This window comes from Macaca nemestrina, chromosome 5 (genome assembly GCF_043159975.1).
Source record: "Macaca nemestrina isolate mMacNem1 chromosome 5, mMacNem.hap1, whole genome shotgun sequence".
Lineage (NCBI taxonomy): Eukaryota > Metazoa > Chordata > Mammalia > Primates > Cercopithecidae > Macaca > Macaca nemestrina.
In genome coordinates this window covers 159,547,485-159,573,430 of record NC_092129.1, presented here as the reverse complement: position 1 = coordinate 159,573,430, position 25,946 = coordinate 159,547,485, and the positions used below count along the sequence as shown (strand labels likewise).

Here is a 25,946-nt window from a genome sequence, read left to right as displayed (position 1 = left end):
CTCCTGACCTCATGATCCACCCACCTTAGCCTCCCAAAGTGCTGGGATTACAGGCATGAGCCATCGCACCTGGCCTCTTTCCTGGTTTCTAAAGACTCAGGAAATTACTAAATTAATATTCCATATGTACTCATTACACAGAACAACATCTTCTGAATATTAATTTTATTTTTTAAAAATATTAATTTTAATATCACCAATGTGCCTATTGAAAATGGTTTAATTTTTTGGTATTTTCTCTTTCCATTCTCATTTTTAGTAATAAACTTTTATTTTAGAATAGTTTTACATTTACAGAAAAAATCGCAGAGATGGGGTATTTTCCCACATATCCTACACTCAATTTCTCCTATTACTAGTAGCTTACATTAGTATAGTATATTTGTTACAATTAATGAATGAATAGCGATACACTGTTATTAACTAAAGTCCATACTTTAAAATCCATTCTCAGATTTTATTAGTCCGTACCTAGTCTCCTTTTTTCTGTTTCAGGATCTGGTCCAGGATATCACATTACATTTAGTTGTCTTGTCTCCTTAATCCATCTTGGCTATAAACATTTCTCTGTATTTTAAAATAGTTACACTGTACCTGCATTGCAAGGCTACAACCATTACATGCTCTATTCTCTCCGGTTTAACCCTCCTTTAGACTTAGTTCAACAAGCAGCTGTATGTTTATGCTCACCACCAGTGCTCATGCCAGTGTCTCTCTAGACATTTGGTGATCAGCACCTCTCAGTCTGTAGTAGATTCCTTAGGAAGGGCTTGTGGGAATAATATTTTCCCTTCTTAAATGTTGTCAGTAGTCTGGGCCTATTGTGCTTATAAATCAGTTTTGCTAGGTATAAAATCCTTGGCTCACATTTTTTTTACTTGATTATCTTAACTATATTCTCCATTTTCTTCTGATATAAAGTGTTGCTCTTGAAAATTCAGACAGTAACCTAAGTTTCTTGCCTTTATAAGTCAAGTTGTTTTTGTTTTTTTGGGGTTTTTTTGCCTAGATCCACAAAAGGGTTCGGTTTGTTTTTTTTCCCCCTTTAAAGACCAGTAATGTCACTAGAATATGTCTTTGTGATGATTGCTTTGAGTCCATACTCTAGGTATGCAGTGTGCTCTTTCAGTACGTAGTTTCCAGCCTTTTTGTTTTATATCTCTATAAAGTTTTCAGGATTTGTTCCTCACCATTGGTTTGGTTTTACTCCTTTAGGGACTCCTATTATCCATGAGTTGAATCTTTTTTGTCACTTTCTCTTTTATCTTTTTCATCTTTTCTCTAATTTTTAAAAGTAGCTTTCTTTTTTTTATGGGTACAAAATGTCTGATTTTATTTTATTTTTTAATTTTTATTTTCATTGGTTATTGGGGAACAGGTGGTATTTGATTAACATGATTAAGTTCTTTAGTGGTGATTTGTGAGATTTTGGTGTACCCATCACCTGAGCAGTATACACTGCACACAATTTGTAGTCTTTTATCCCTTGCCCCCTTCCCACCCTTTCTCCCTGAGTTCCCAAAGTCCATTGTGTCATTCTTATGCCTTTGCTTCCTCACAGCTTAGCTCCCACTTATGAGTGAGAACATATTATGTTTAGTTTTCCATTCCTGAGTTACTTAACTCAGAATGATAGTCTCCAGGCCAGGTGCAGTGGCTAACGCCTGTAATCCCAGCACTTTGGGAGGCTGAGGTGGGTGGATCACAAGGTCAAGAGATCGAGACCATCCTGGCCAACACGGTGAAACCCCGTCTCTACAAAAAATACAAAAATTAGCTGGGCATGGTGGATTATCTTTTTGATGTGTTGTTGGATTTGGATGTGTTAGCTAGTATTTTGTTAAGGATTTTTGCATCTATGTCCAACAGAGGTATTGGTCTGTAGTTTTCCTTTTGGGTTATGTCCTTTCCTTGGTTTTGTCCTTCCTATGAAGCCAGGGCGATACTGGCTTCATAAAATGATTTAGGGAGCATTCCCTCTTTCTCTATCTTGTGGAATAGTGTCAATAGGATTGGTACCAATTCTTCTTTGAATGCCTAGTAGAATTCTGCTATGAATCTGTCTGGTCCTGAACTTTTTTTGGTTGGTAATTGTTTTATTACCATTTCAGTCTTGCTGCTTGTTATTGGTCTGCTTGGGGTATCTTGTTCTTCCTGATTTAAGCTAGGCGGCTTGTTTATTTCCAGGAATTTATCCATCTCCTCTAGGTTTTCTAGTTTATACGAGTAAAGGTATTCATAGTAGCCTTGAATGATTTATTTCTCTTTTCTTTTCTTTTTTTCAGTTTAGTAAATTGTTGCCACATGTTTGCTGTTTCTGTTTATAGCTTGCAAGCCAGGCTGGAATTCCTCCAGGTGTATACAATGTTATTCCCTGTTCTCGAAAGAATGCCAAGGAAGTAGGGGAGGCAATTTGTACTGATCCCCTGGTGTCCAAAATTTCCTTTACTGGTTCAACAACTACAGGAAAGGTATGTGACTCAAGTTTCAAAGAAAACAAGTATCTTTCTAATATTTTATCTTGATAGGTTATAAAAATACTATTTCATCCTGATCACCAATTTTGGAAAGATTTCCAGCACAGTGTTAAAAGCTCTGTCACAGGCCAAGCACGGTGGCTCACGCCTGTAATTCCAGCACTTTGGGAGGCTGAGGTGGGCAGATCACTTGAGGCCAGGAGTTCAAGACGAGCCTGGCCAACATGGTGAAACCCTGTCTCTACAGAAAGTACAACAGTTAACCAGGCGTGGTGGTGCACACCTGTAATCCCAGGTACTCAGGTGACTGAGGCATGAGAATCACTTGAACCTGGGAGGTGGAGGTTGCAGTGAGCAGAGATTGTGCCATTGCACTGCAGACTGGGTGACAGAGCAAGACTCTGTTTCAAAAAAAAAGGTCTGTTGGTTGAATAAAGTAATATCTGACCATCCTCTGGAGATATTTTGGACAGTTCTTTATGGCATGGCATAGGTTCCTGCTTGACAAAACCAAAGAAATTGGGGTAGTGAGGGTCCCATTATTTTTGCATTACTTGTTGTATGTGAAGTGGGTGAAAGTTCTCCCTTGTATTTTTTTCAATTCTGGAATGCAGGTTTCTTTCAATAATGTAAAATTAGAGATTCCAGAAACACACAATTAATGTTGAAATGGATGTTTTTGAATTGAACAGAAATTGTGTTTAGTCTAAAAGTACTTAGATAATTGACAAGGTCTTTTTCTTTGAGTTTTTTTCCCCTTAAATGATGAAATGTTCTTTGCTGAACACTTAATGCATTTGCCTGTAAGTAGATGTTTATTTATCCTTTTAAATATCCAAAAGAGGGCAAGGTGTGGTGGCTCATGCCTGTAATCCCAACACTTTGGGAGGCTGAGGTGGGCGGATCACAAGGTCAGGAGATCAAGACCATCCTGGCTAACACGGTGAAACCCTGTCTGTACTAAAAATACAAAACATTCGCTGGCGTGGTGGTGGGTGCCTGTAGTCCCAGCTACTTGGGAGGCTAAGATGGGAGAATGGCGTGAACACGGGAGGCGGAGCTTGCAGTGAGGTGAGCTGAGATCGCGCCACTGCACTTCAGCCTAGGTGACAGAGCGAGACTCCGTCTCAAAAAAAAAAAAGTTAAGAAATTAAAAAATAATAAATAATTTTTAAAATGTCCAAAAGAGAAAAAATCAAGGTAGAACAAAAGTTTTTGTTTATGGTGTTTCTCTTCAGATGGTGTGCTTTTTTTCTACTAGTTTACATATACATATACACATATATGTATCTGTACTCATAGTATTCATGTCCATAAACACATAACAGATAAAAAATAATATAAATCTGCCCAGGTGTGCTAGCTGACACCTGTAATCCTCACACTTTGAAAGGCCAAGGCAGGAAGATTGCTTGAGCCCAAGGAGTTCAAGACTAACCTAGACAACATGGTGAAACCCTGTCTCTACAAAAAAAAAAAATTAGCTGGGCTTAGTGGCACACACCTGTAGTCCCAGCTACTTGGGAGGCTGAGGTGAGAGGATCACCTGAGCCTAGGAGGTCGAGGCTGCAGTGAGTTGTGATCATGTCACTGCACTCCAGCCTGGGCAATAGGAGTGAGACCCTGCCTCAAAAAATAATAAAAATTAAAAAGTCTAATTTCAAAGATTTTGTGCATCTGTGGTCATTTTAGAAACCATGAGAAGCATGAGGGAATAATTTAATTTTTTTTTTTTTTTTTTTGAGACAGTTGCCCTGTTGCCCAGGCTGGAGTGCAGTGGCATGATCTCGGCTCACTGTAACCTCCACTTCCTGGGTTCAAGTGATTCTCATGCCTCAGACTCTTGAGTAGCTAGGATTACAGGCATGTGCCACTACGCCTGGCTAATTTTTGTATTTTCTGTAGAGATGGGGTTTTGCCATGTTGGTCAGGCCCATCTGGAACTCCTGGCCTCAAGTGATCCTCCCTCCTTAGGGGCCTCCCAAAGTGCTGGGATTATAGGTGTGAGCCAGTGTGCCCGGCTGGAATAATGTAATTTTAATGCCTCCCAGTTATAATCACTTTTGTCATGCTATAAACTCATACTCCGGGAGTAGTGCTTTGGAATCCTACCATTCATTCATAATAGGAAGGGGAATTTTTAGATCCATACACTGCTATGCCCTGATCAGTGGGTCTTACAATGCAGACTTACCTGCAGAGGGATTCAAATGTTACTACGAAGTAGTTAGAAAAAAGAGGGAAGCCTGGGAGAAAGGGTTGTAAATCCTTCGTCGTTCAAGCCAGAGAAATTCCCAGGATACTGGGCGAAGGGCAGCAACTCAGTTTTCTCAGCAAACTATCCTCATCTAACAGGGCTCCAGGAAAATATCAGTCATGACCCTGCCAAGTCCAGCTTTGCTCCTCTTTACCTAGGACAGTGATGGACCTCAAGTGACTGAATGGGAAATGTGACAAATATAGCTAAAAGGATAATTAATGCATATAGCAAGCACCTCTGCTGAGCTGGTCTTCAGAGATTAGTGGCTCAGCTGCTGGTCCTGGGGTGGAGAACCTTTTCTTGTAACTGAGGCTTACACAGCGAGCCTGTTCTAGGGATGCCTGCCCTGCCCTTGCTTCTTTCTAGGGGGGCCACCCCTCCCAGGACCCCACTGAGAGGACAGCAGCCAGGTTTTAAAGCGCATGATACCTCGTCTCTTCCTCTGTTCAGAGAACTGAACCATGAGTGGTCATTAACTTGAGCAAAACGTAAATTGTGGGCTGGCCAGTGATCTAGGACAAGTAGCCTGACATAGAAGGGTGGGCTGGGTCAGGGCCTTTTCCTCTCGGAAGTCCCCTCTCCTTCACTAGAGAAGACAGCTGTTTTCCTTTCTGTTTCTTTCTCTCTCTTATGCCTATTAAACTTCCGCTCCTAAACTCAAAAAAAAAGATAAAGAAAGAAAGGTAGGCCGGGCCAATCACATGTTGTCTTTGGAAGCTGAGGCTCTGAGGTCAGCCCATGGGAACTGGAGCTGAAAAGATTCATTAAGACATCACAGGAGTTTATACCATACCCAGTGGCCAGGGCAAGCCGCCTGCCTGGAAAAGCAGAGACTGAGTGGGGAGAGGACACTGTCAGAGGACACAGAGCCAGCGCAGGTGGAGGGACAGACACCAGAGACAGGACCTATGCTCAAGGCCAGGTGGAGGCAAAATGGAGTGACGCAACAGTGAGAATCATTTTTCACTGAAGCAAATCCAGGAATAGTCAATGACATTTCTTAAAAATTTTACAATAAAAACATAAAAAAAAATTTTTAAATGGTCATATTGCATCCAGTAAAGAAATACGTGTAGTCTTAAAACTTGAACTACTTTGTTGAGCAGTAATGTTTCAGAGAAGATTGTTACTACCATTTGATAGCTGGAATATTAACATACGGACACATACACAGGACCCACACAGGCCCAGCTTTCCAGCCATTCTGTGTTTTTATCAAGAACCCTGTCACAAAACTCATGACCTCAGAATGTACAACACTTGGGGGGCAACGCTAGAGCCACCTTGGGCTTGTGAACACGGTCTGTTTCACTCGAACCATCTCAAGTGTGGTCCCATCTTCCCTGCAGCCATGACTAGACAAAGACCTACTATCCTTAATTAATCATTTAAACATCCCTGAGCAGCTTCTTAGGCTATGAAATCTCTTACTGGATATTTAAACTAGAATAGCTATATGTACCAAAAGCCTTACTTACTTATACATCGAGCTAGCAATTCTACATGTTCATCCTGACAGAATAATCACAGCGTTTGTTTTGTTTTGTTTGTTTTTTGAGACAGAGTCTTGCTCCGTCGCCCAGGCTGGAGTGCAGTGGCACAATCCACAGCATTTTTTTAACAGCAAGGATGGAAACAACCTAAATGTCCAACAGATGGGGCCTGAATAAATAAATTACAGAATAGCCATGCAGTAGAATACGATGTACGCATCTAAAGGAATGTTCTAGGCCGGGCACAGTGGCTCACACCTATAATCCCAGCACTTTGGGAGGCTGAGGCAGACAGATTACTTGAGGTCAGGAGTTTAAGACCAGCCTGGCCAACATGGCAAAACCCTATCTCTACTAAAAATACAAAAATTAGCCAAGTGTGGTGGCACATGTCTGTAATCCCAGCACTCAAGAGGCTGAGGCAGAAGAATCGCTTGAACCCAGAAGATGGAGGTTGCAGTAACTGGAGATTGCACAACTGCACTACAGCCTGGGCAACAGAGCGAGACTCCATCTCGATGATGATGATAATAATAAATAGACAAAGTTCCAGAAATGTATGTGCTGACATAAGAGGATCTTCACATTATAGTGTTACATTAAAGGAGCAAGGTATAAAATGTTATGAAAATTTTAAGATAGATGTCCCAAATATGTGATTCATTAGGAAGATAAAGCAGGTTACAAAACTGTATAATTATATAATTATACCATCCGGTTTTTTTTTTTTTTTAGATGTACATGTACATGAACCTGCATGGCTAAATTCTAAATGGATGTACTTTAAAATGTTATCAGTGTAAGCTATGGATTGTGGGATTCTAGGTGATTTTATTACCTTATCTCTATGATTTTTAAGCCTATCATATAATTGTTTTGGATAGATAATACGCTTACTTATATGGTTCGAAAATTAAGACAGTATTAATGTTTGCCATGACAAGTCTCACCCTCACCCCAACGCTGACTCCCTCCCTCTTTCTATAAGTAATGACTTTTTGTGTCTTGTCTCAGCATTTATTTTACTAATTTATTTATTTATTTAATTTTTGAAATGGAGTCTCACTATGTTGCCCAGGCTGGTCTGGAACCCCTGGCCTCAAGTAATCCTCCCACTTCAGCCTCTTAAAGTGCTGGGATTACAGGTGCACACTACCACACCCAGCCTCTTCCCAATGTTTCTTTATCAAATACAAGCAAATGTAAATACCTATTCTCATTTCTCCCTTTTCTTATGCAAAGAGTTATCCCAGGTACACCACTGTGCACCTTGCTTTTTTCACCGTTTGGTAATTTTTTTAAACAAAGGCTTATAACAATCCTGGTAGTGGATTTCTGTGCTCACAGCATTCTCTCCTCTGCTCACAGATCCTGTTGCACCATGCAGCAAACTCTGTGAAAAGGGTCTCCATGGAGCTGGGAGGCCTTGCTCCATTTATAGTATTTGACAGTGCCAACGTGGACCAGGCTGTAGCAGGGGCCCTGGCATCTAAATTTAGGAACACTGGACAGGTGAGTCCTGAAGAGTATTTCAGGTTGTGTGTGCGTGTGTGTGTGTGTGTGTGTGTGTGTTACAAAGATCCCACCACCTCTACTGCCTTAAATCCCAGAAGGAACCTACTTTTGGGTTCCTTCCACTATTCATTCTTTATTCATTGACTCTGTCAGCAAATATTTAGTATATGCCTGACTTTTTTTTTTTTTTTTTTTTTAACCAGGGACTATACTAGACTCAGAGGGGCCCCCCCAAAATAAGTTGCAGTCCCTGGCTTCAAAGAATTTTCTGAACAGCAGATGTCCTTTAGTCAAATTGTTCTCTGTTTTCTTCTTTCCCCTACCCTTTTAATCTGGTTATTTGTATAGTTTTCTTTCATTGATCTCTTTTCTACTGAACGGATATAATCATCTCCTCAGACACAGAACAGCCTTGAACAATTGGGGTCTCTGAGGCCAAGGGAAAGAAAGTAAGAAAATGTTGAGGAGGGTGGTGGCTGGAAAAACTCAAACCCCTGCTGCCTGCTATGACCCAGTGGGGCCTCGCTGTCCCAAGATGGAGGGAGCATCAGAGGTGCCCTCTACAGGGCACAGGCCCACGCCAGCAGTGTTTTGGAGGAGTAACGGGGCTGTCCTGGGAGACCAGAGGCCTGAGCTCATGTCTTCCTAGGAAATCCTGGAATATTTGATCTGTCAGGGACTTTCACAGTTATCAGCTCTACAAACGTTGCATTTTACAGATGAGGAAATGAAACTCTAGAAGGAAAAAGTGACTTGAGATCAGACATATTCGGGCCACAGTGTCAGATCTGCTGAGGAGCTGGGACTCTGAGCCAAGGATCCTGTCTTCCAGTTCTATCCAAGCTGCTGCCAGGATCCTGCCTTCTTAAATATTCTTAAGCATTTCATCTTAAAAGTACCATCAATATGTAATTTTAAATGCATTCTAGAAACAGAGTAAATATCCCCGAAAGGTTATATTGTAAAAAACTATGAAATGTTGTGTGATATTCTCTATCAAATAATTTTCATCCTTGCTTTGGCCTTTGGTAATTAAGTTTTTCCCTTCCACATAACCTGAATAAGCTTGGTTTGGTCAGAAATAGGTATATTTTCCTTCATAAACACAAAATGTCAATATATGTTACCATCAGTGACACTATAAGGCTACAACTTGGGGACAGGTATGGTGGCTCATAACTGTAATCCCAGCATTTTGGGAGGCCAAGGCAGGAGGATCACTTGAGCCCAGGAGTTGGAGATCAGCCTGGGCAACAGAGTGAGACTGTCTCTACATTTTTATTTTTCATTTTTTTTATTTATTTATTTATTTATTTATTTATTTATTTATTTATTTATTTTGCAACAGAGTCTCACTCTGTTGCCCAGGCTGGAGTGCAGTGGCGTGATGTCAGCTCACTGTAACCTCCACCTCCCGGGTTCAAGAGATTTTCTTGCCTCAGCTTCCTGAGTAGCTGGGACTACAGCTAATTTTTGTATTTTTAGTAGAGACGGGTTTCACTATGTTGACCAGGCTAGTCTCGAACTTCTGACCTTACGTGATCCACCCACCTCGGCCTCCCAAAGTGCTGGGGTTACAGGCATGAGCCACTGCGCCCAGCCAAAAAAAATTTAAAAATTAGCTGGGGCCGGGCACGGTGGCTCAAGCCTGTAATCCCAGCACTTTGGGAGGCCGAGACGGGCGGATCACGAGGTCAGGAGATCAAGACCATCCTGGCTAATACGGTGAAATCCCGTCTCTACTAAAAAAATACAAAAAAACTAGCCGGGCGAGGTGGCGGGAGCCTGTAGTCCCAGCTACTCGGGAGGCTGAGGCAGGAGAATGACATAAACCCAGGAGGTGGAGCTTGCAGTGAGCCAAGATTCGGCCACTGCACTCTAGCGTGGGCAACAGAGTGAGACTCCGTCTCAAAAAAAAAAAAAAAAAAAATTAGCTGGGCATGGTGGCGAGTGCTTATAGTCCCACCTACTTGGGAGGCTGAGGTAGAAGAATCACTTGAGCCCTGGAGGTCAAGGCTGCAGTGAACTCACCACTACTGCACTCCAGCCTGGGCAACAGAGCGAGACCCTGTCTCGGAAAAAGAAAAGACTATAAGTTGGTGTTGGTCCACATTCCTCTTAGCCTCTGCTGAGGCTGCAGCATCACAGTCTCCCAGGAGAACTGCAGATTCTTTTCCCACCCCCCGGGGAAACAAAATAAACAAAGGCATTTGAAAAAAACATGGATTGGGTGGCTTTTTTTTTTTTTCTTTTTTTGGTCTACAGGTACTTATTGCCAACTAATCACTGATGCATAGCAGCTGTGTAGCATAGCAGCTGTGGAGGGAATTGGAGGGGAACATGCGCTGACTCAGTGCTTTTATCTTTGGGGCCAAGCCCACGTGAGGAGGAAAATGGCAGGTTGAACACATGGCAGCCACCGAGGGAAGTGTTTTCACAGAGAGGCGGTAGCAGCCACACATTCACTGGTCAGGTCTGCAGCTTCTGACAGACTGTGTGGGTTTGTTTTTGTCTCCTGTCCAGACTTGTGTTTGCTCAAACCGATTCTTGGTGCAAAGGGGCATCCACGATGCCTTTGTGAAGGCGTTTGCTGAGGCCATGAAGAAGAACCTGCATGTAGGTAATGGATTTGAGGAAGGAACTACTCAGGGCCCATTGATTAATGAAAAAGCAGTAGAAAAGGTAAGTATATTATATTACTTGTGAAAGTAAATCTCATGGTTTCAATATCAAAAGCTTAATCAGCAAAAAACACTTCAGCTGGGAGGTGGAGATAGCAAGGGATTGGTTGACAGAATATTAGAGCTAGACAGAAGGAATAAGCTCTGCTGTTCTATAGCACTGTAGGGTGACTGTAATTAGCAACAATGTCTTGTATATTTTCAAATAGCTATTATTGGAAGAGTGGATCTTGAACGTTACCAGTACAAAGAAATGATTGATGTTTGAGGCGACAGATGTGCTAACTACCCTGATTAGAGTATAGAGTATGAGAGATCTACATCTATACATGGAATAGAATGGAATTTTCAACTATGTTTTCACACAAAAACCACAAAGGTTAAAATAAAAAAATTAATAATGGCTAAAAAAAAAATTATGTTAAAAGGCAAAAAAAAAAAAAAAAAAAGAAAACAAAAAAGTCATTTTGGTAAAGTGCCCAGCAAGCCTATTTTGCAAACAATGAGAGACCTGAGAAAAGTGAATTCTGCCTACCAGTTACATGAATCGGGGGGCGTCATCTGCTCGTGAGCTGCTCTAGCCCTGCCATTACACCAAGTCCCCATGCGTTCTGTCGCTGTAGGTCTTTACTGCCCTCCCTAAATTTTGTTATAGTGATGATAATTCTGCCCCTCACTGCCTCAGCAATTAGGATCTTGAGACAAAGTTCGTTCCTCTGTTGGAACACCTATGGAATGGAAGACTGGCTTTGTTTGCAGATGGTTTGCGTTTCAGCTGTAATCCTGACGTCGTCCTGTTCTTTCTTCTCTTGATGACAAAATCCCTGTCGAGAACAGTCCTTGATGAAAGTATCCTAGCCAAGGGTGCAGAATCACAGATGCCATGTTCAGGATTTAGAGACAGTGAAGGGAAACTGCTTTTAGGAAAGATTTGTTTCTTAAAAAAAATGTTATAATCCACACTACTAGCTATATGAAACTTCTCTCCTTATTCTGCTGTTTTAAAAAATTCATTTTGGAGTCACAAGGAAGTTTCTTGTAATATCAAACATCCAGTATTTTTTTTTTTTTTGAGATGGAGTCTCGCTCTGTTGCCCAGGCTAGAGTACAATGGTGTAGTCTTGACTCAGTGCACCTCTGCCCCACTGGGTTCAATCGATTCTCCTGCCCCAGCCTCACGCATAACTGGGATTACAGGCACCTGCCACCACATCTGGCTAATTTTTGTATTTTTAGTAGAGCCAGGGTTTCACCACGTTGGCCAGGCTGCTCTCAAACTCCTGACCTCAGGTGATCTGCCTGCCTCGGCCTCCCAAAGTGCTGGGATTACAGGCGTGAGCCACCACACCTGCCCAGAAATGGTTTTAATGGAATATTTCAAATCAGGAAGACAGTAGAAGCTGAAGACTGTGTGTGGGAAAGAAGGGAGGAGAGATGGCCAGAGGGAGACACACAGTGGAGGCACAGCCAGCCCCTGGGTGCAACTGAAGAACCAGAAGCAAGTGAGAGCCAAGTCCATACTCATCATGGGAATCACAGCCCGACCGCTGTTCCTCAACCTCCTCAGAGCCTGAGAGCCAAGCCCTGACTCCATGGCTGCCCCCACCCCGTGGGCAGTCAACTCAGCTGAACCCACCTCCATTGCCTTGGGAAACCCAGGGAAGCATCGAGGTTTGACAGAGCTCTGATAAATTTCTAGTTACTGTCTTGGGATTACTCTAGATAAAGAAAATACATTAAAATTTACATTGGAACCACCTGCATTTTAGAGGTGACTTTGGACCTTGGGGACAAACCAGGGGTATTCACTTGTCAAGTGAAGGCAGTTTGGGTCTAGGCCAGCTGTGGTTCAAGTCCTAGAGTGGTGGTCCTTAACTCACAACGTGCCTTTATCAACTACAGTTGCCCGGGACCCATCCAAGAAGACTGAGTGTTAATTTATGTGTAGGAGGCCTAGACATTGGCATTTTCTAAGTGCCCCAGGATGATGCTAGTTTGCAGCCAGGTTGGGAAACCACTCTGTCTTAGAGATTTTTTCCCCAAAGGGAAGACACACATTGTCCTCCAGATGGTGCTGTATGCCAGGACTTCAAACAAACAAACAAACTGCAAAATTTCTTTTTTGCTGGAGAGAAATTTGGTGGAAACCACCTTGTTTAAAAACCATTCAGTGTTGGCTTTAGTGTACATACTGTCATAGAGTGGGTTCCAGGAAAAAAACACTGCACCTCACATTAATATGACAAGAAAAGGGCAGAGCATATTATATTTGGGGATCAAGGGGGTAGACCCCTGTTAAGCAGAATTATTTTTAAAATATAAAATTCATAGAAAGTAAGTCATCCTAGCCAATGGGGATTAGTTGCAGGTGATGCACTATGAGAGCATTGCAGCGGGGGTATGGATTTTCGAAGACAGAAGGCATTCACAACTATGTTTACCTTCCTGAAACGCTATAGAAAATTCAGCTGAGGGCCGGGTGTGGTGGCTCACGCCTATAATCCCAGCATTTGGGAAGCTGAGGTGTTGGGTCACTTGAGGTGAGGAGTTCGAGACCAGCCTGACCATCTCTTAAAAAATATATATATATTAGCCAGGCATGGTGGCAAGCACCTGTTATCCCAGCTACTCAGGAGGCTGAGGCAGGAGAATCTCTTGAACCCAGGAGGCGGAGGTTACAGTGAGCTGAGATCGCGCCAGTGCACCCAGCCTGAGCAACAAAGTGAGACTGTCTCAGAAACAAAAGCAAAACAGAAAATTCAGGTGAAAAATGGAAGGGAAAACAATGCCAGTGAACCAAAGATTGTAATGAACTTCTGGAACTTAAAAGAGATTGTGTTAACAGAAGTCATAACAGATGGATCTACCCAGGGGAACCCTGCAGAGGAAATTGGTGCCATTTTAAATGACAGAGCCTTTCTAGAATTGGTGGCTGTAGAAAGTAGGAATAGGAAGAGGGGAGGAGATGAAGCTGGTTGATTCTACTTTTGCACAATTTTCTGGGTCATTCCCACCATCCCTCCCTACCACGACCACCACCAAGACACACAAGACAGCAGAGGCATTTGTTCTGAGCAGGACAGTTTTTCTGAAGAAATATAGTAGGTATCTAGGCGGACTACAGCTTCAAGAACGAGGCTAGGTACATCAGGGTAGGGCTTTCCCGACTTTGCCTTTTGGGGAAGGGAGCTGCCCTTATGTGAAGCCTGCACGTTAGAATAAACCCAAGCTTAAAAAAGCAAACACCACTCATGCCACACATCCCCAAATTGATCAACCCAGTCCTTGTGTGTGTGTGTCCCCCAAACACACTGCTGGAGCTGAGAAGCAGCCGACCAGGTTAGTTTCGACATCTCAGTCCTTCATTCAGGAAGACGAACAACCAAGGATCACGATGGGGAAACCATCAGCACATAAGAGGAAAGGTCAGGAAAAACAAACAGAATAGTCCCTGAAGGCAGCAGATAAATTAGGGAACTAGAAGGAAATTTTCTAAGAATCTCATAGTGTCCTGCAAGAGTTCTGAGAAGATAGTGCATCTGTAAACTGCTAATAAGAAATATGTTCTAGGAAATGAAGCAATGAAAACAAGAGTCTGTAGAAATTACATACATGCCTGTCACAAGCTTCAGTAGCTGAAGGTGGACGATAACATTTAGGATATCTTATGGAGTTTAAAGCAAACAATAGAGAGGCAAAAAATATAATAGAAATGCAAAAAAAAAAAAAATCAGAACTAATCTGAACTCCTACTAATACCTGTCCAGTAGTAGGAGTTCTAGAATGAAATAATTGGGAAGTTGGAGGAAGTGACATTACCAAGTCAATAATAGATGGAAACTTCGCAGAGTTAGGGGAAAATAATTATTCTGCAGATTGAAAGATTTCACTGATTACCAAGTAGGATGAATGAAAAATACATATATATATATATAGCTAAAATTTTAGAATATCAGAGCATAGGAAATCCTAGGAGATTTCGGAGAGGAAAAGGCTATCAAGAGGAAAAAGGGTGAGAACCATTTTTGGCTCAAACTTCCTCAACAACACTAGAAGTGGAGAAGTGCACTCAAAGTTCTGAAGTAAAGTTATTTTGTATCAGAATTCTGTACTCAAGCAAATTATCAATCAGGTGGAGTACAAAACACCAGAAACGTGGTGTATGAAAATTCAGAAACTAGACTACATCCAGGGCATCTGTTTTAAAACAACTACTTGGCCAGGCCTGGTGGCTCACTCCTGTAATCCCAGCAGTTTGGGAGGCCAAGGTGGGTGGATCACGAGGTCAGGAGTTTGAGATCAGCCTGGCCAAGATGGTGAAACCCTGTCTCTTCTAAAAATACAAAAATTAGCCGGGCAAAAATTTCCTTCCAGTTCCCTAATTTATCTGCGGTGGCAGGTGCCTATAATCCTAGCTACTCGGGAGGCTGAGGCAGGAGAATCACTTGAACCTGGGAGGCGGAGGTTGCAGTGAGCTGAGATCACGAAACTGCACTCCAGCCTGGGTGACGGAGCAAGACTCCATATCAATAAATAAATAAATAAACAAACAAACTACTTGAGGAGAATGTGTATATCAGAAAGCAACAAAAACTCAGTTCAGGAAAGAGGACAACATGGGATCCAAGAAGCTGGAAATAACCTCAGAACGTAATGAAAGCAAATGCCAGCAAACAGCTGAGCCATAGGCCTAGAAAGAAGTGAAGATATATTAGACCATTCAACAAATAGGAAGATCAAACAGCTAGAAGATATCAAAGAGCAAGGATGAAGGTGGCACTCTTGCTTCTGAATCTGTGCAAATGTGGTTCCTTCTACAAAAGGAAACCAGCATACTTTATTGTTAACCTACATTTTTAAAAAAGATAAAAGATAGAAGTAGTTAAAGTTTTCTGCAGTTTAAACATTCTGAAAGATTGTATCATGTAGAAAGCTTTTTTTCTTCCTCATCACGCAGGTGGAGAAACAGGTGAATGATGCCGTTTCTAAAGGTGCCACCATTGTGACAGGCGGAAAACGACACCATCTTGGAAAAAATTTCTTTGAGCCCACCCTGCTGAGCAATGTCACCCAGGACATGCTGTGCACTCATGAAGAGACTTTTGGGCCTCTGGCACCAGTTATCAAGTAAGGTTCTCCAGCCAGCGGGGAGATGGGAGGAAGAATAGAAGAGAATGGGAAACCCTGAAAGAGATTCCTGGGCTGCTTTGAGGGCTGGCCAGGAGGCAGACAGTTGTATTGAGTCCATTGAAGAGCAGAGTGCAATTTATGTTTTTTTTAAAAACTCATAACTTATTTGGACCACAAAATTTATTAAATTCTCTTTTTTTTTTTTTTTTTGAGATAGAGTTTCGCTCTGTTGCCCAGGCTGCAGTGCAATGGTGTGATCTTGGCTCACTGCAACCTCTGCCTCCTTGGTTCAAGCAATTCTCCTGCCTCAGCCTCTAGAGTAGCTAGGACTATAGGCACCCGCCACCATACCAGGCTAATTTTTTGTATTTTTAGTAGAGACAGGATTTCACCATGTTGGCCAGGCTGGTCTCGAAAATCCTGACCTCAGGTAATCCTCCCCCCTCTGCCTCCCAAAGTGCTGGGATTACAGGTGTGAGCCACTGCACCTGGCCTCAAATTCTGGCCTCAAATTCTTTAATTTTCTTTTTCTTTCTGCTGAAGTCATTTTTCTTTTTTTTTTTTTTTTTTTTGAGACGGAGTCTTGCTCTGTCACCCAGGCTGGAGTGCAGTGGCATGATCTCAGCGATTCTCATGCTTCAGCCTCCCGAGTAGCTGGGACTCCAGGCACACACCACCATGCCTGGCTAATTTTTTGTAATGTAGTGGAGATGGCGTTTCACCATGTTGGCCAGGCTGGTGTTGAATCCTGACCTCAAATGATCCACCCGCCTCGGCCTCTGAAAGTGTGGGATTACAGGCATGAACCACTGTGCCCAGACCTGAACTCGTTTTTCTCCTTAATATATTACACCTCAAAGGATTCTTTTATTGGCGTCCATAGGAAATGAACTTTCTGTGCCCTTTCGTGGTCTTTTATCTCCCATTCACAAGTAGATAGTCATTTACCTGGATAAAATTCTAGGTTCAACCCTTCGGAGATATTAATCTTTTATGTACTTTTTTTTTTTTTTTTTTTTTTGAGATGGAGTCTAACTCTGTCATCTAGGCTGAGTGCAGTGGCGCAATCTTGGCTCACTGCAACCTCCACCTCCTGGGTTCAAGCAATTCTCTTGCCTCAGCCTCCTGAGTAGCTGGGACTACAGGCATACGCCACCACACCCGGCTAATTTTTATATTTTTAGTAGAGAAAGGGTTTCACCATGTTGGCCAGGCTGGCCTCGAACTCCTGGCCTCAAATGATCCAACTGCCTCAGCCTCCCAAAGTGCCGGGATTACACGTGTGAGTCACCATGCCTGGCCTCTATCTACTTTTATCCAGGGTTGTTGCCAAGAAATCTGATTCTTGCTTCTTTGAAAGGCATCTAGTTTTTCTCTTTAGAAACGTTTAGAATTTCTCTTGAGCTTTGATGTTCTTAAATTTTACTATCTGGTATGGCACACAGTGAGGTTTTTCAGTTGAGGTCCGAATATCTTTATTATGGTTTTTTGTTTTGTTTTGGTTTTTTTGTTTGTTTGTTTGTTTTTAGATGGAGTCTCGCTCTCTCACCCAAGCTGGTGTGCAGTGGTGCCATCCCAGCTCAGTGTAACCTCTGCTTCCTGGGTTCAAGTGATTCTCCTGTCTCAGCCTCCTGAGTGGCTGGGATTACAGGCGCCCACCCCCAGGCCCTGCTAATTTTCATGTTTTTAGTAGAGACGGGGTTTCACCATGTTGGCCAGGATGGTCTCAAACTCCTGACCTCACGTGATCCACCCGCCTCAGCATCCCAAAGGGCTGGGATTACAGGCATGAACCACCGTGCCTGGCTCATTAATATCTAACAGGTTTGTTTAGGCCTGGGAAATTTTGGGTCATTATTTCTCCGGATATTCTTCTCCCTTTCATGTATCCTTTTCTAGCTTTCCAAGAAGTCTATTATTGTGATACTTCTACTTCTGTGCCCTATTTATCTTATCGCTTTATTCCATCTCTTCATTCCTGGTGCCTTCTATGAGTCCCTCCCCTCATCTGCCAGCATATTAATGCATTCTTAAGATATACTCATTCTGGCTTCCACCCCACCCACCAAGATCTTTATCTCAACAATTGTTTTTGCCATCCCTGATATCTCCAGTGGGTTCCTCCCCATAACTGATTCTTCCTGCTTCATTAATCTCCCCTACTTTGCTGTGGCTATTTATCCTTTTTAAAAAAAAATTTTTATTCTCTTCCACCATAGGTTGTGCTGTTTTATCTTCTTAGTCTTGGAGCTCCTCAGATGTCTTGTAATTTTCCCTATAATCTTTAATCCCTTGCACCGTTGGCAGCATTGGCTTATAATATCTCCCGTGGGTTGTGGTAAAAAGCTCAGGCCTTGGTTTGTGCTCCTTCTCATACATTTGGAGGGCAAAGGGTTGAGCCTCTCGGAGGGCGCCTCTAGTGTTGAAATCTAGTCTCGGTGCCACTTCCCCACCCCGAGTATCCTTTCCCCTGGGGTATTTTGCAGTTCCCTCTATTGGAATAGGTTGGGGAGAAGAGGGTGCTGGTGTTGCCGCTGCCTGCACTTGTTTCCCACGGCCGGTGTACCTGCTGGGCACGAGCCCTGGCTCACTGCCCCAAGCCAGCCCTGCTGCTTTTCTACCTGTAGCAATGTCCCATTGATCCAGGGACCCAGGTTTGTAGGCAGGATCACCTGGAACTCACAGGTGTGGGGGGAGATGCACAGCCCTGCCCTTGCCCCGCCCACCCCTGCATGGGTGGTCTCGAGCTCACTCTCACTTGAGGCCATCATTCTCCCCCAGGATCCAACCAATTTATTGGTCTCCAGAAATGTCTTGCATTTTTTGGTGCTAGTTGCTGATTGAGATTTTGTTGTTATTGTTGTTGGTTTTGACTATGATTCACTTTCTCTCTCCTCTGGTATGTCCAGCATTGGGTTCACAGAGACAGCTGGCAGCTGGTGCTGTCTGTACCATCTTATCCAGGACCAGAAATCTTTCTTCTTATGTACTTCACTGGCCTTGTTACATCTTGCTTATGAAGTTTATTTTTATTCCACTACTGGGGAAATGGACCACTTGAAGAACATCCATCTTCTTTGTTTTAATAAAAACTTTTTACATGAAATGTGAACTGGACATTTTCACAGGAAATCAAAGGGAGGCATTGGTTGGGAATGCAGCTTTGGAGTTGACTATGGTGTAGCTCTAGACTTTGCTACTTCATACCTGTGTACCCTTGGACAAGTTGACTTTTCTGAGCTGACTCTGCCCAGTCCCCCTTTATAAAAGCCCTGCAGAAAGGCAGCTGGTTCCAACCGCTGGTAGATCTCTGAATTTAGAAATTGGAGTGCTTAGAACTTTTTGCCCCAGATACAATTCTGGAACAACAGACAAATACCACTGACATCTTATTCCTGAAATAAAATTTTAGAGAGATGGCCTGGGCTTTGGTGCATTCCTTCATTTCAGAGAGGAGGAGATTCCAAGCATCATGCCATTGTTAAGCAGTGGTGGAGAACACATTAGAACCTGGCCCCAACCCCTTCTGAACGTTTTCTTTCTGCTACATCAGGCTGGCTTCTAAAGTAGTTGTTATTAGTGTTATATATTCTCAGTGGGTACCAAGAATAGTAATCCTTTTTTTTAAGGGATTTTGTTTGATGTTCGGGATATGCCACAGTTCCCTACATGTTGGTCTGCTTTTTTCTTGTTCTCTTAGGAAAGATGAAGCCAGTATTGATTTGAGCATGCTAGCCTTGATTACTGAGTTATCTCGGGGAATGGTGCTGCTTTCTTCTGCAATCTGTTCTTGGATCTCTTTGCAAAACTCTGATTTACTCCTTGTGATTATTTGGGAAACAAATCAGAAGAAAAGAAAACTGGTTTCCTTTCCTCTCCCCCTTACATATTTTATGACCTATCTTACCTTTGGCAGGTTCGATACAGAGGAGGAGGCTATAGCAATCGCTAACGCCACTGACGTTGGGTTAGCAGGTAGGTGTTTGTCCTTGTTCAATACCAGTCATAATCATTTTTCTCCAGCTCATGCCAGGTTTACCTTTTAAACATCACCCTGGGTTATGAGACAGAAACTTCAATGAGGTATGTGTTTTGTTTCTTTCCAAGTGGCGGATGGATTTGGATTTGTGCAAGGACATGTTCTTTCGCCTTGTCCCCATGATACACATTTGGGAGGTCTCTAATTACAGCTGTGGGGCAGGGAGAGCTGCGGGCAGAAGAGAAGGTGCACATTATTCTGCTTTTCTAGGTGGAGAACTGCACACATCTCAAAGTCACACATTCTCAGAGGCTTAATCCCCAGAAATTCCAAGTGATTTTTTCTTCCCTTTTGCCTGGCTCCTGTAAGCCTGAACAGAAGAGGAAGGGCATCGGCAAGGAGCATCAGGGACAATGAAAGGAGTGAAGATGGTGCGTGCAGAGGTGCCTCACTGATGGCTACCATTCCTTTAGTTTGGAGATGGTCCAGGTGACCACTGTATGTACTCTATAACCCTGAGAAAATTACGTAGTAGCATCCACAGCAAATGAAGTACTGCAGAAGATACAAAGACATATAAGATACCACTGTAACTGTATAGAAGCTTCCCCTCTAGCTGTAAGAGAACTATTTATATGAAGAGGAATGATAAGCATGCTGTGGGGTCCCTTAGAGTTATCATAAAGCTGGAGTAAGATGTGTGCACGAGGACTTTTATAACACTGTGTTCACCATTTGTCTCTTCCTTCTCGATGGGGTGATGGTGGAGGAAGACGTACCCTGAACTAGGTCATAAATGATGGACAGAATTCTGGTTGTGCAGAAATTGGAGGAGAGAGATGCTGGGCAGAGGGTACCAAGGGAGTTCAGAAACAAAGTAAGAAAGGGTGAGGAGAATTTGCCTGACAGGTTTGGAGAGGATGGTTGGTGATTGGAGTAATGGAAGGTGAAGCAGAAATGTTGATTGAAACTACTTGGGGGGAAGAGGGTGTTGAATACCCACTAAGGAATTTAACCTTATTTTATAATCGGAGTAATCGAAAGTCTTGGGCAAAAGTGTCATGTGGAAATCTAACAGGTGTGCAGGGTGGGTTGAATAGTAGAAAACAGGAAGAGGGTCTCGATAGGAGATAGTGAGAGTAGAATTGAAGCAAGAGGTGACTTTCAAAGGTTTTGAGATGAAAAAGTGGACAAGACCAACCTGGGACTTTATGTGGGAGCAGGGAAGACTCCAGGCCCAAGTGACTGGACAAAAAGTCATCAGTGGTGCCCTCATCTTTAGACATGATGTCTTTAATGACTTGTCAAAATGCCTTTTATCCCTATGACAGGTTATTTTTACTCTCAAGACCCAGCCCAGATCTGGAGAGTGGCAGAGCAGCTGGAAGTGGGCATGGTTGGCGTCAACGAAGGATTGATTTCCTCCGTGGAGTGCCCTTTTGGTGGAGTGAAGCAGTCTGGCCTTGGGCGAGAGGGGTCCAAGTATGGCATTGATGAGTATCTGGAACTCAAGTATGTGTGTTATGGGGGCTTGTAGGATTCTTTGGTTCTTTAAAAAAAAGTTAAAAGGAGACTTACCTACATATATAGGTACATGCCATCCATTATTTTAAATAAACTAATAGGTTTTCAGAATTGTGAATTTTTCAAAACTCATCCAGTCCTCGTAATCTTAAACAGATGCAAATCCTACCCCTGCCCTTAACCTAACTAGGGACCAATATATGCCACATGCCTGTGACTGCAGACTCCCGGAGAACCAGCACTGGGTTTACAGAATGAGGCCCTAGCTCCCCACCACAGCCCCGACTGCCTCAGAGCAGGCACAGCACGAGGCAGGCCCAGCCCCTTGGGCTGTCACAAAGACTTGATCACTGCCCAGGCAGTGACACAACCATCCCCAACGTCGCTACATAACATGGGCCCAGAGCACCTTGAAGGAGACCCTTGACTGTGACTGGCAGGCAGGTGAGGGGCACAGCACCCCTCCCCGGCATCTGCCAGCTCGGCACTGAAGGCACCGAATGTGCTTCTAGAGGTGTTGCAGCAGAGGTTTGAGTGAATCCTCTTTCAAAGACAATAAATAGCACAGAATTGTCCGTGCTTCTGTGAGGCATGAAGAAGCACCTCTTCCTATTCCTGAACCATTTTTTGACTGACATCTTTATTGTCCTAAATTTACCGCTTAAAGAATTCTATTTTCATTTCTGTCCTGTTCACCACTTTGTTTCGTTTCCTTGAGGAAATGAGCTGAAGTGTAAAGCAAAGAATAGCAGAAGCAGCTTGGTAGGATGGAAGGCACACAGTGGCGTGGCCTGGCTCCTTCCCCAAGTGGCCTTGTTGCCTTGTTGCCCTGGGTGGGTGTTGAGCACCTCCCATCCCATGCATACAGTGGAGATTCCATACAGGCCTTACTTAGCTCCCTGCGATATTGTGAGCCAGAGAGAAAGTAAAAGCACTTCACAAAAAAATGAAAATTCTAAGGACATACAAGAGCCACTGTTACAAGCAGCACTGCCCAGCCTTCCTTGCCTACTGTCAGTGGCTTTGCCAAGATGGGAGGAGGCCAATGCCAACTTGCCCACCCACCTGAGCCTAAGTGGCTGTCACCTGCAGCCTGTTCTTTCTGTCCTAGTGTGGTGCTGCTTCCTTACCTCCAAAAGAGCAAAAGCACTTTCACCACAGTCAGCCCAAAAGGGAAAGAATTTCTGTAATTGCCAATCCACTTTGTAGAAGAGGCATGAGCCCTTGAATTTCAGGCACCTTTTATCTAATAAGAGTTTTTATAGCTCATCATTCAAATAACACACACAAAAAAAGCCCCTATGACGGGCATTGCCTCTCACTTTGAAAGAAAGACTCTGTAATCTTAAACAGATGCAAATCCAATTAGGCGGCCAAGTAGGTGGAGATGAAGCGCCTTCCTTTCCCCATCTCTCTCTGTGGAGACTCCACTTACATCTTGTGGTTATTCTGGGTTGTGGAAGGAAAATGTGAATGAAAGTAATGCTAGATGCAATTCCTCCTGAACCCCACCTAGGATTTAACATCCCTCATTGAGCCACTGGGAAGCTATGGTTGAGTAACTAAAGGTCTGGCAAGTCCCTGTGCACACAGGAAACTGCCTAGCATCTGGCCTGGGGTGTACTAGCCACATCCCCAAGGTCTCAAGGAGAAGGAAGAGCTGAAATTTTTCCTAGTGACACTGCCCTGGCCCTGTCAAGAATCACATACTCAGCATTTTGGCAGTTAATGTATGCTCTTTATTTGTATAGTTTTTAGGTGGTTTTATATAACATTTTAATTACTTATGATTTAGATATATCCATTCTTTTTCTATTAAGAATATAAATGCTCCAACATTATTTTTTATAACTGGATTACCAATGCTGAGAAGTGTGCAGGAATACTTCTAAATAAATTTTTAACATTGTAAGCCAGTAGATTCTTTGGCTGGGTGGCACGTTTTGAGTCTTCTTGCATATTTAGCTCATGGGTTCATAAATTGAGGCCAGAGACTCATTGTATATCCTTGATCGATTTTCTAATTAAAGGAAATAGCTTATTGTTTAGTAAAATGGTCATTGGTTGTGGGAAGAAAGAGAAGTGTTTTTAACTGAACATTTTTGTTTTTAAATAAAGTAGCCATATGTAATGGGATTTTAAAAATATATACATTTTACAACACAGAGTAGAAAAGGACCATTAGATCAGGGGTTGACAAACTATGGCCCACGAACCAAACCTGGCCTGGCACCTGTTTTTATATAACCCGTGAACTAAGAATGGTTTATATGTTTTCAAACGATTGGGCAGAAAATCAAAAGAAGAACAATATTTCATGGCACCTGAAAATTCTATGAAATTCAGATTTCAGTGTCCATAAATAAAATGTTATTAGAGCATAGCCACACCCATTCATTTATGATATGGTCTGGGACTGCTTTCTTGGCAGAGTTGAAGAGTCGGGACAGGGACAGTATAGCCTGCAAAATTTTAGGCTATTTTATAGCCTAAAGTATTTACTACTTGTCTTCTTAAAGAAAAAGTTTGCCAGCTCCTGATCTAGACCAAGAGGGAGATATTGACATTACTTGCATTTATCAGGCATTATTGCATTTTACTGAACACCTCCTGTGAAGAAAGTACTTTTCCAGCATTGCTACCATGAGTTCTCAGCAGGAACTTCCCAGCGATGATAATGTAGATGAAATTAGGCATATGACAAGATTCTATTGGCCTTGAAAAAACGGTTCTCCTTGAACTTCCTCCAGCTATGCAGGGATTCTCATTAAAGAGCTGATCTGCATCTGTTCATGCATTTTAGTAGCTTTTAAATATGATTTTATGTGAAGTGCCATTTCTTTATTCTACTAAAGAGACACAGCAGAAATAAAGATCAGAAGCAAATGTAAGCAAATCAGTTTTATTGTTAACTTCAATTAGGAACTTGAAATTGTGCCACATGACTTTTTCCTCTAAAAACTGGATCCTAGTGTTTTAATTACCTATGTGCCGCTATTTTAAATAGCATTTTACTTGAATATTTATGTTGTCATTGTTTCATGCTATACTTTGTGGGATAAAACTTGGGTATGAGTGTGCTAAGGAATTTATAAAGTTTTGCTTTTTTAAAATGTGGACATAACTCGTTTTTCTAGTTTTTGACAATTGTGTGTTTCAGTGTCTAGTCTGCAGACAGAGCTGTGTGTGCGATTAATAAATGCTGAATGAACAAAATTTCCTCTCCCTGTGTTAAGGTGTCTGGTTGTGCTTTTTCCCCCCTGCTTGGTGATCTTTTGAGTTTTTATTGGATGATATTAGACCAGTTCGCATTTGTGTAAATAGCACTCCCTCCCCAGAGAGTCGTAATCAGTGAGTGTCTTGGGGCAGGAGCCAGCATGTGAAATGATGTACCCTAGAACCCAGAGAAGGGCTTGTCCATGGTATGTGCTCATAGAATGTTTGCTAAGCTGAACTGAGAATTTACCTGGTTTGCAGGAGTGGCGGTCACAGAAAGAGGTATGGGCTAGCCGTCACACATTGGCCTCCCTCTCTCTCCTACACGCCCCACTGATATGATTTCCTGGGCTCAAACAAGCTGCTCACCTCTGCCTCCCGAGTAGCTGGGACCACAGGCACGTGCCACCACACCCAGTTAATTTTTCTTTCAGTTTTTGAAAGTTAGGGTCTCACTGTATTGCCCAGACTGGTCTCAAACTCCTGGGTTCAAGCCACCCTCCCACCTCAGCCTCCCAAAATGCTAGGATTATGGGAGTGCAACCAGTAGCCAGCCCTCACCATAATTTAGAACACAGACAACACCCCTGCCCAGTGGTTTAGTGGACATGAGTGTTTTTGCAAATGTCGTCTCACATTATACAATCACGTATTGCTCAACGACGGAGATATGTTCTGAGAAACGCATCATTAGGCAATTTCATCCTTGTACGAACATCATAGAGTACTTACACAAACCTGGATGATACCACCTCCTACACAGCTAGGCTATATGGTCTAGCCTGTTGCTCCTAGGGTTACAGACTTGCACAGCACGTTACTGTATTGAATACTGTAGGCAGTTGTAAGACAATGGCAAGTATTTATGTATATAAACATTAAAAAGGTACAGTAAAAATCGAGTATAAAAGATTTTAAAACTACACTTGTATAAGGCACTTACCATGAATGCAGCTTGCAGAACTGGAAGCTGAGTCAGTGAGTGAGTGGTGAGTGAATGTGAAGCCCTAGGACATACCCTGCACACCTACTATAGACTTTACAAACACGCTACACTTAGGCTACACTAAATTTATTAAATAATATTTTTCTTTCTTCAATAATAAATTACCCTTAGCTTACTCTAACTTTTTACTATATAAATTTTTAAAAATTTTTAACTTTTTGACTCTTTTGTGATCACACTTAGCTTAAAGCACAAACTAATTGCAGAACTGTATAAAAATATATTCTTTCTTTATATCCTTGTTCCACAAACGTCTTTGTATTTTAAATTTTTTTAAAACTTTTTTTGTTAAAAACTAAGACACAATTACACACATTAGCCTAGGCCTACAAAGGGTCAGATTCATGGATATTTCTGTCTCCCACCTCCTCATCTTGCCCTGCTGGAAGGTCTTCAGGGGCAATAACACGCAGGGACAGCTGGGCCCAGTGGCTCACGGCTGTAATCCCAGCATTTCAGGAGTCTGGGGCAGGCAGATCGCTTGAGCCCAGGAATTTAAGACCAGCCTGGGCAACATGGTGAAACCCTGTCTCTACAAAAAATACAAAAATTAGCCAGGTATGGTGGCACATACCTGTCGTCTCACCTACTCAGGAGGCTGAGGCGGGAGGATCACTTGAGCCCGGGAAGTCAAGGCTGCAGTGAGCCGTGACTGCACCACTGCA

General features: G+C 42.7%; 1 protein-coding gene across 1 annotated transcript in view; it reads left to right on the top strand.

The window, feature by feature from the left end:
• Positions 1-24,275, top strand: part of LOC105482538 (aldehyde dehydrogenase 5 family member A1) — a 35,559-nt gene extending 11,284 nt beyond the window's left edge. Inside the window, exons 5-10 of the mRNA XM_011742670.3 lie at positions 2,328-2,471; positions 7,599-7,742; positions 10,269-10,427; positions 15,384-15,553; positions 19,473-19,531; positions 20,867-24,275. Coding sequence (XP_011740972.1) covers positions 2,328-2,471; positions 7,599-7,742; positions 10,269-10,427; positions 15,384-15,553; positions 19,473-19,531; positions 20,867-21,072 — 882 coding nt within the window. The 3' untranslated portion in view covers positions 21,073-24,275. The remainder of the gene's footprint in view (positions 1-2,327; positions 2,472-7,598; positions 7,743-10,268; positions 10,428-15,383; positions 15,554-19,472; positions 19,532-20,866) is intronic.
• The last annotated feature ends 1,671 nt before the right edge of the window (positions 24,276-25,946 follow it).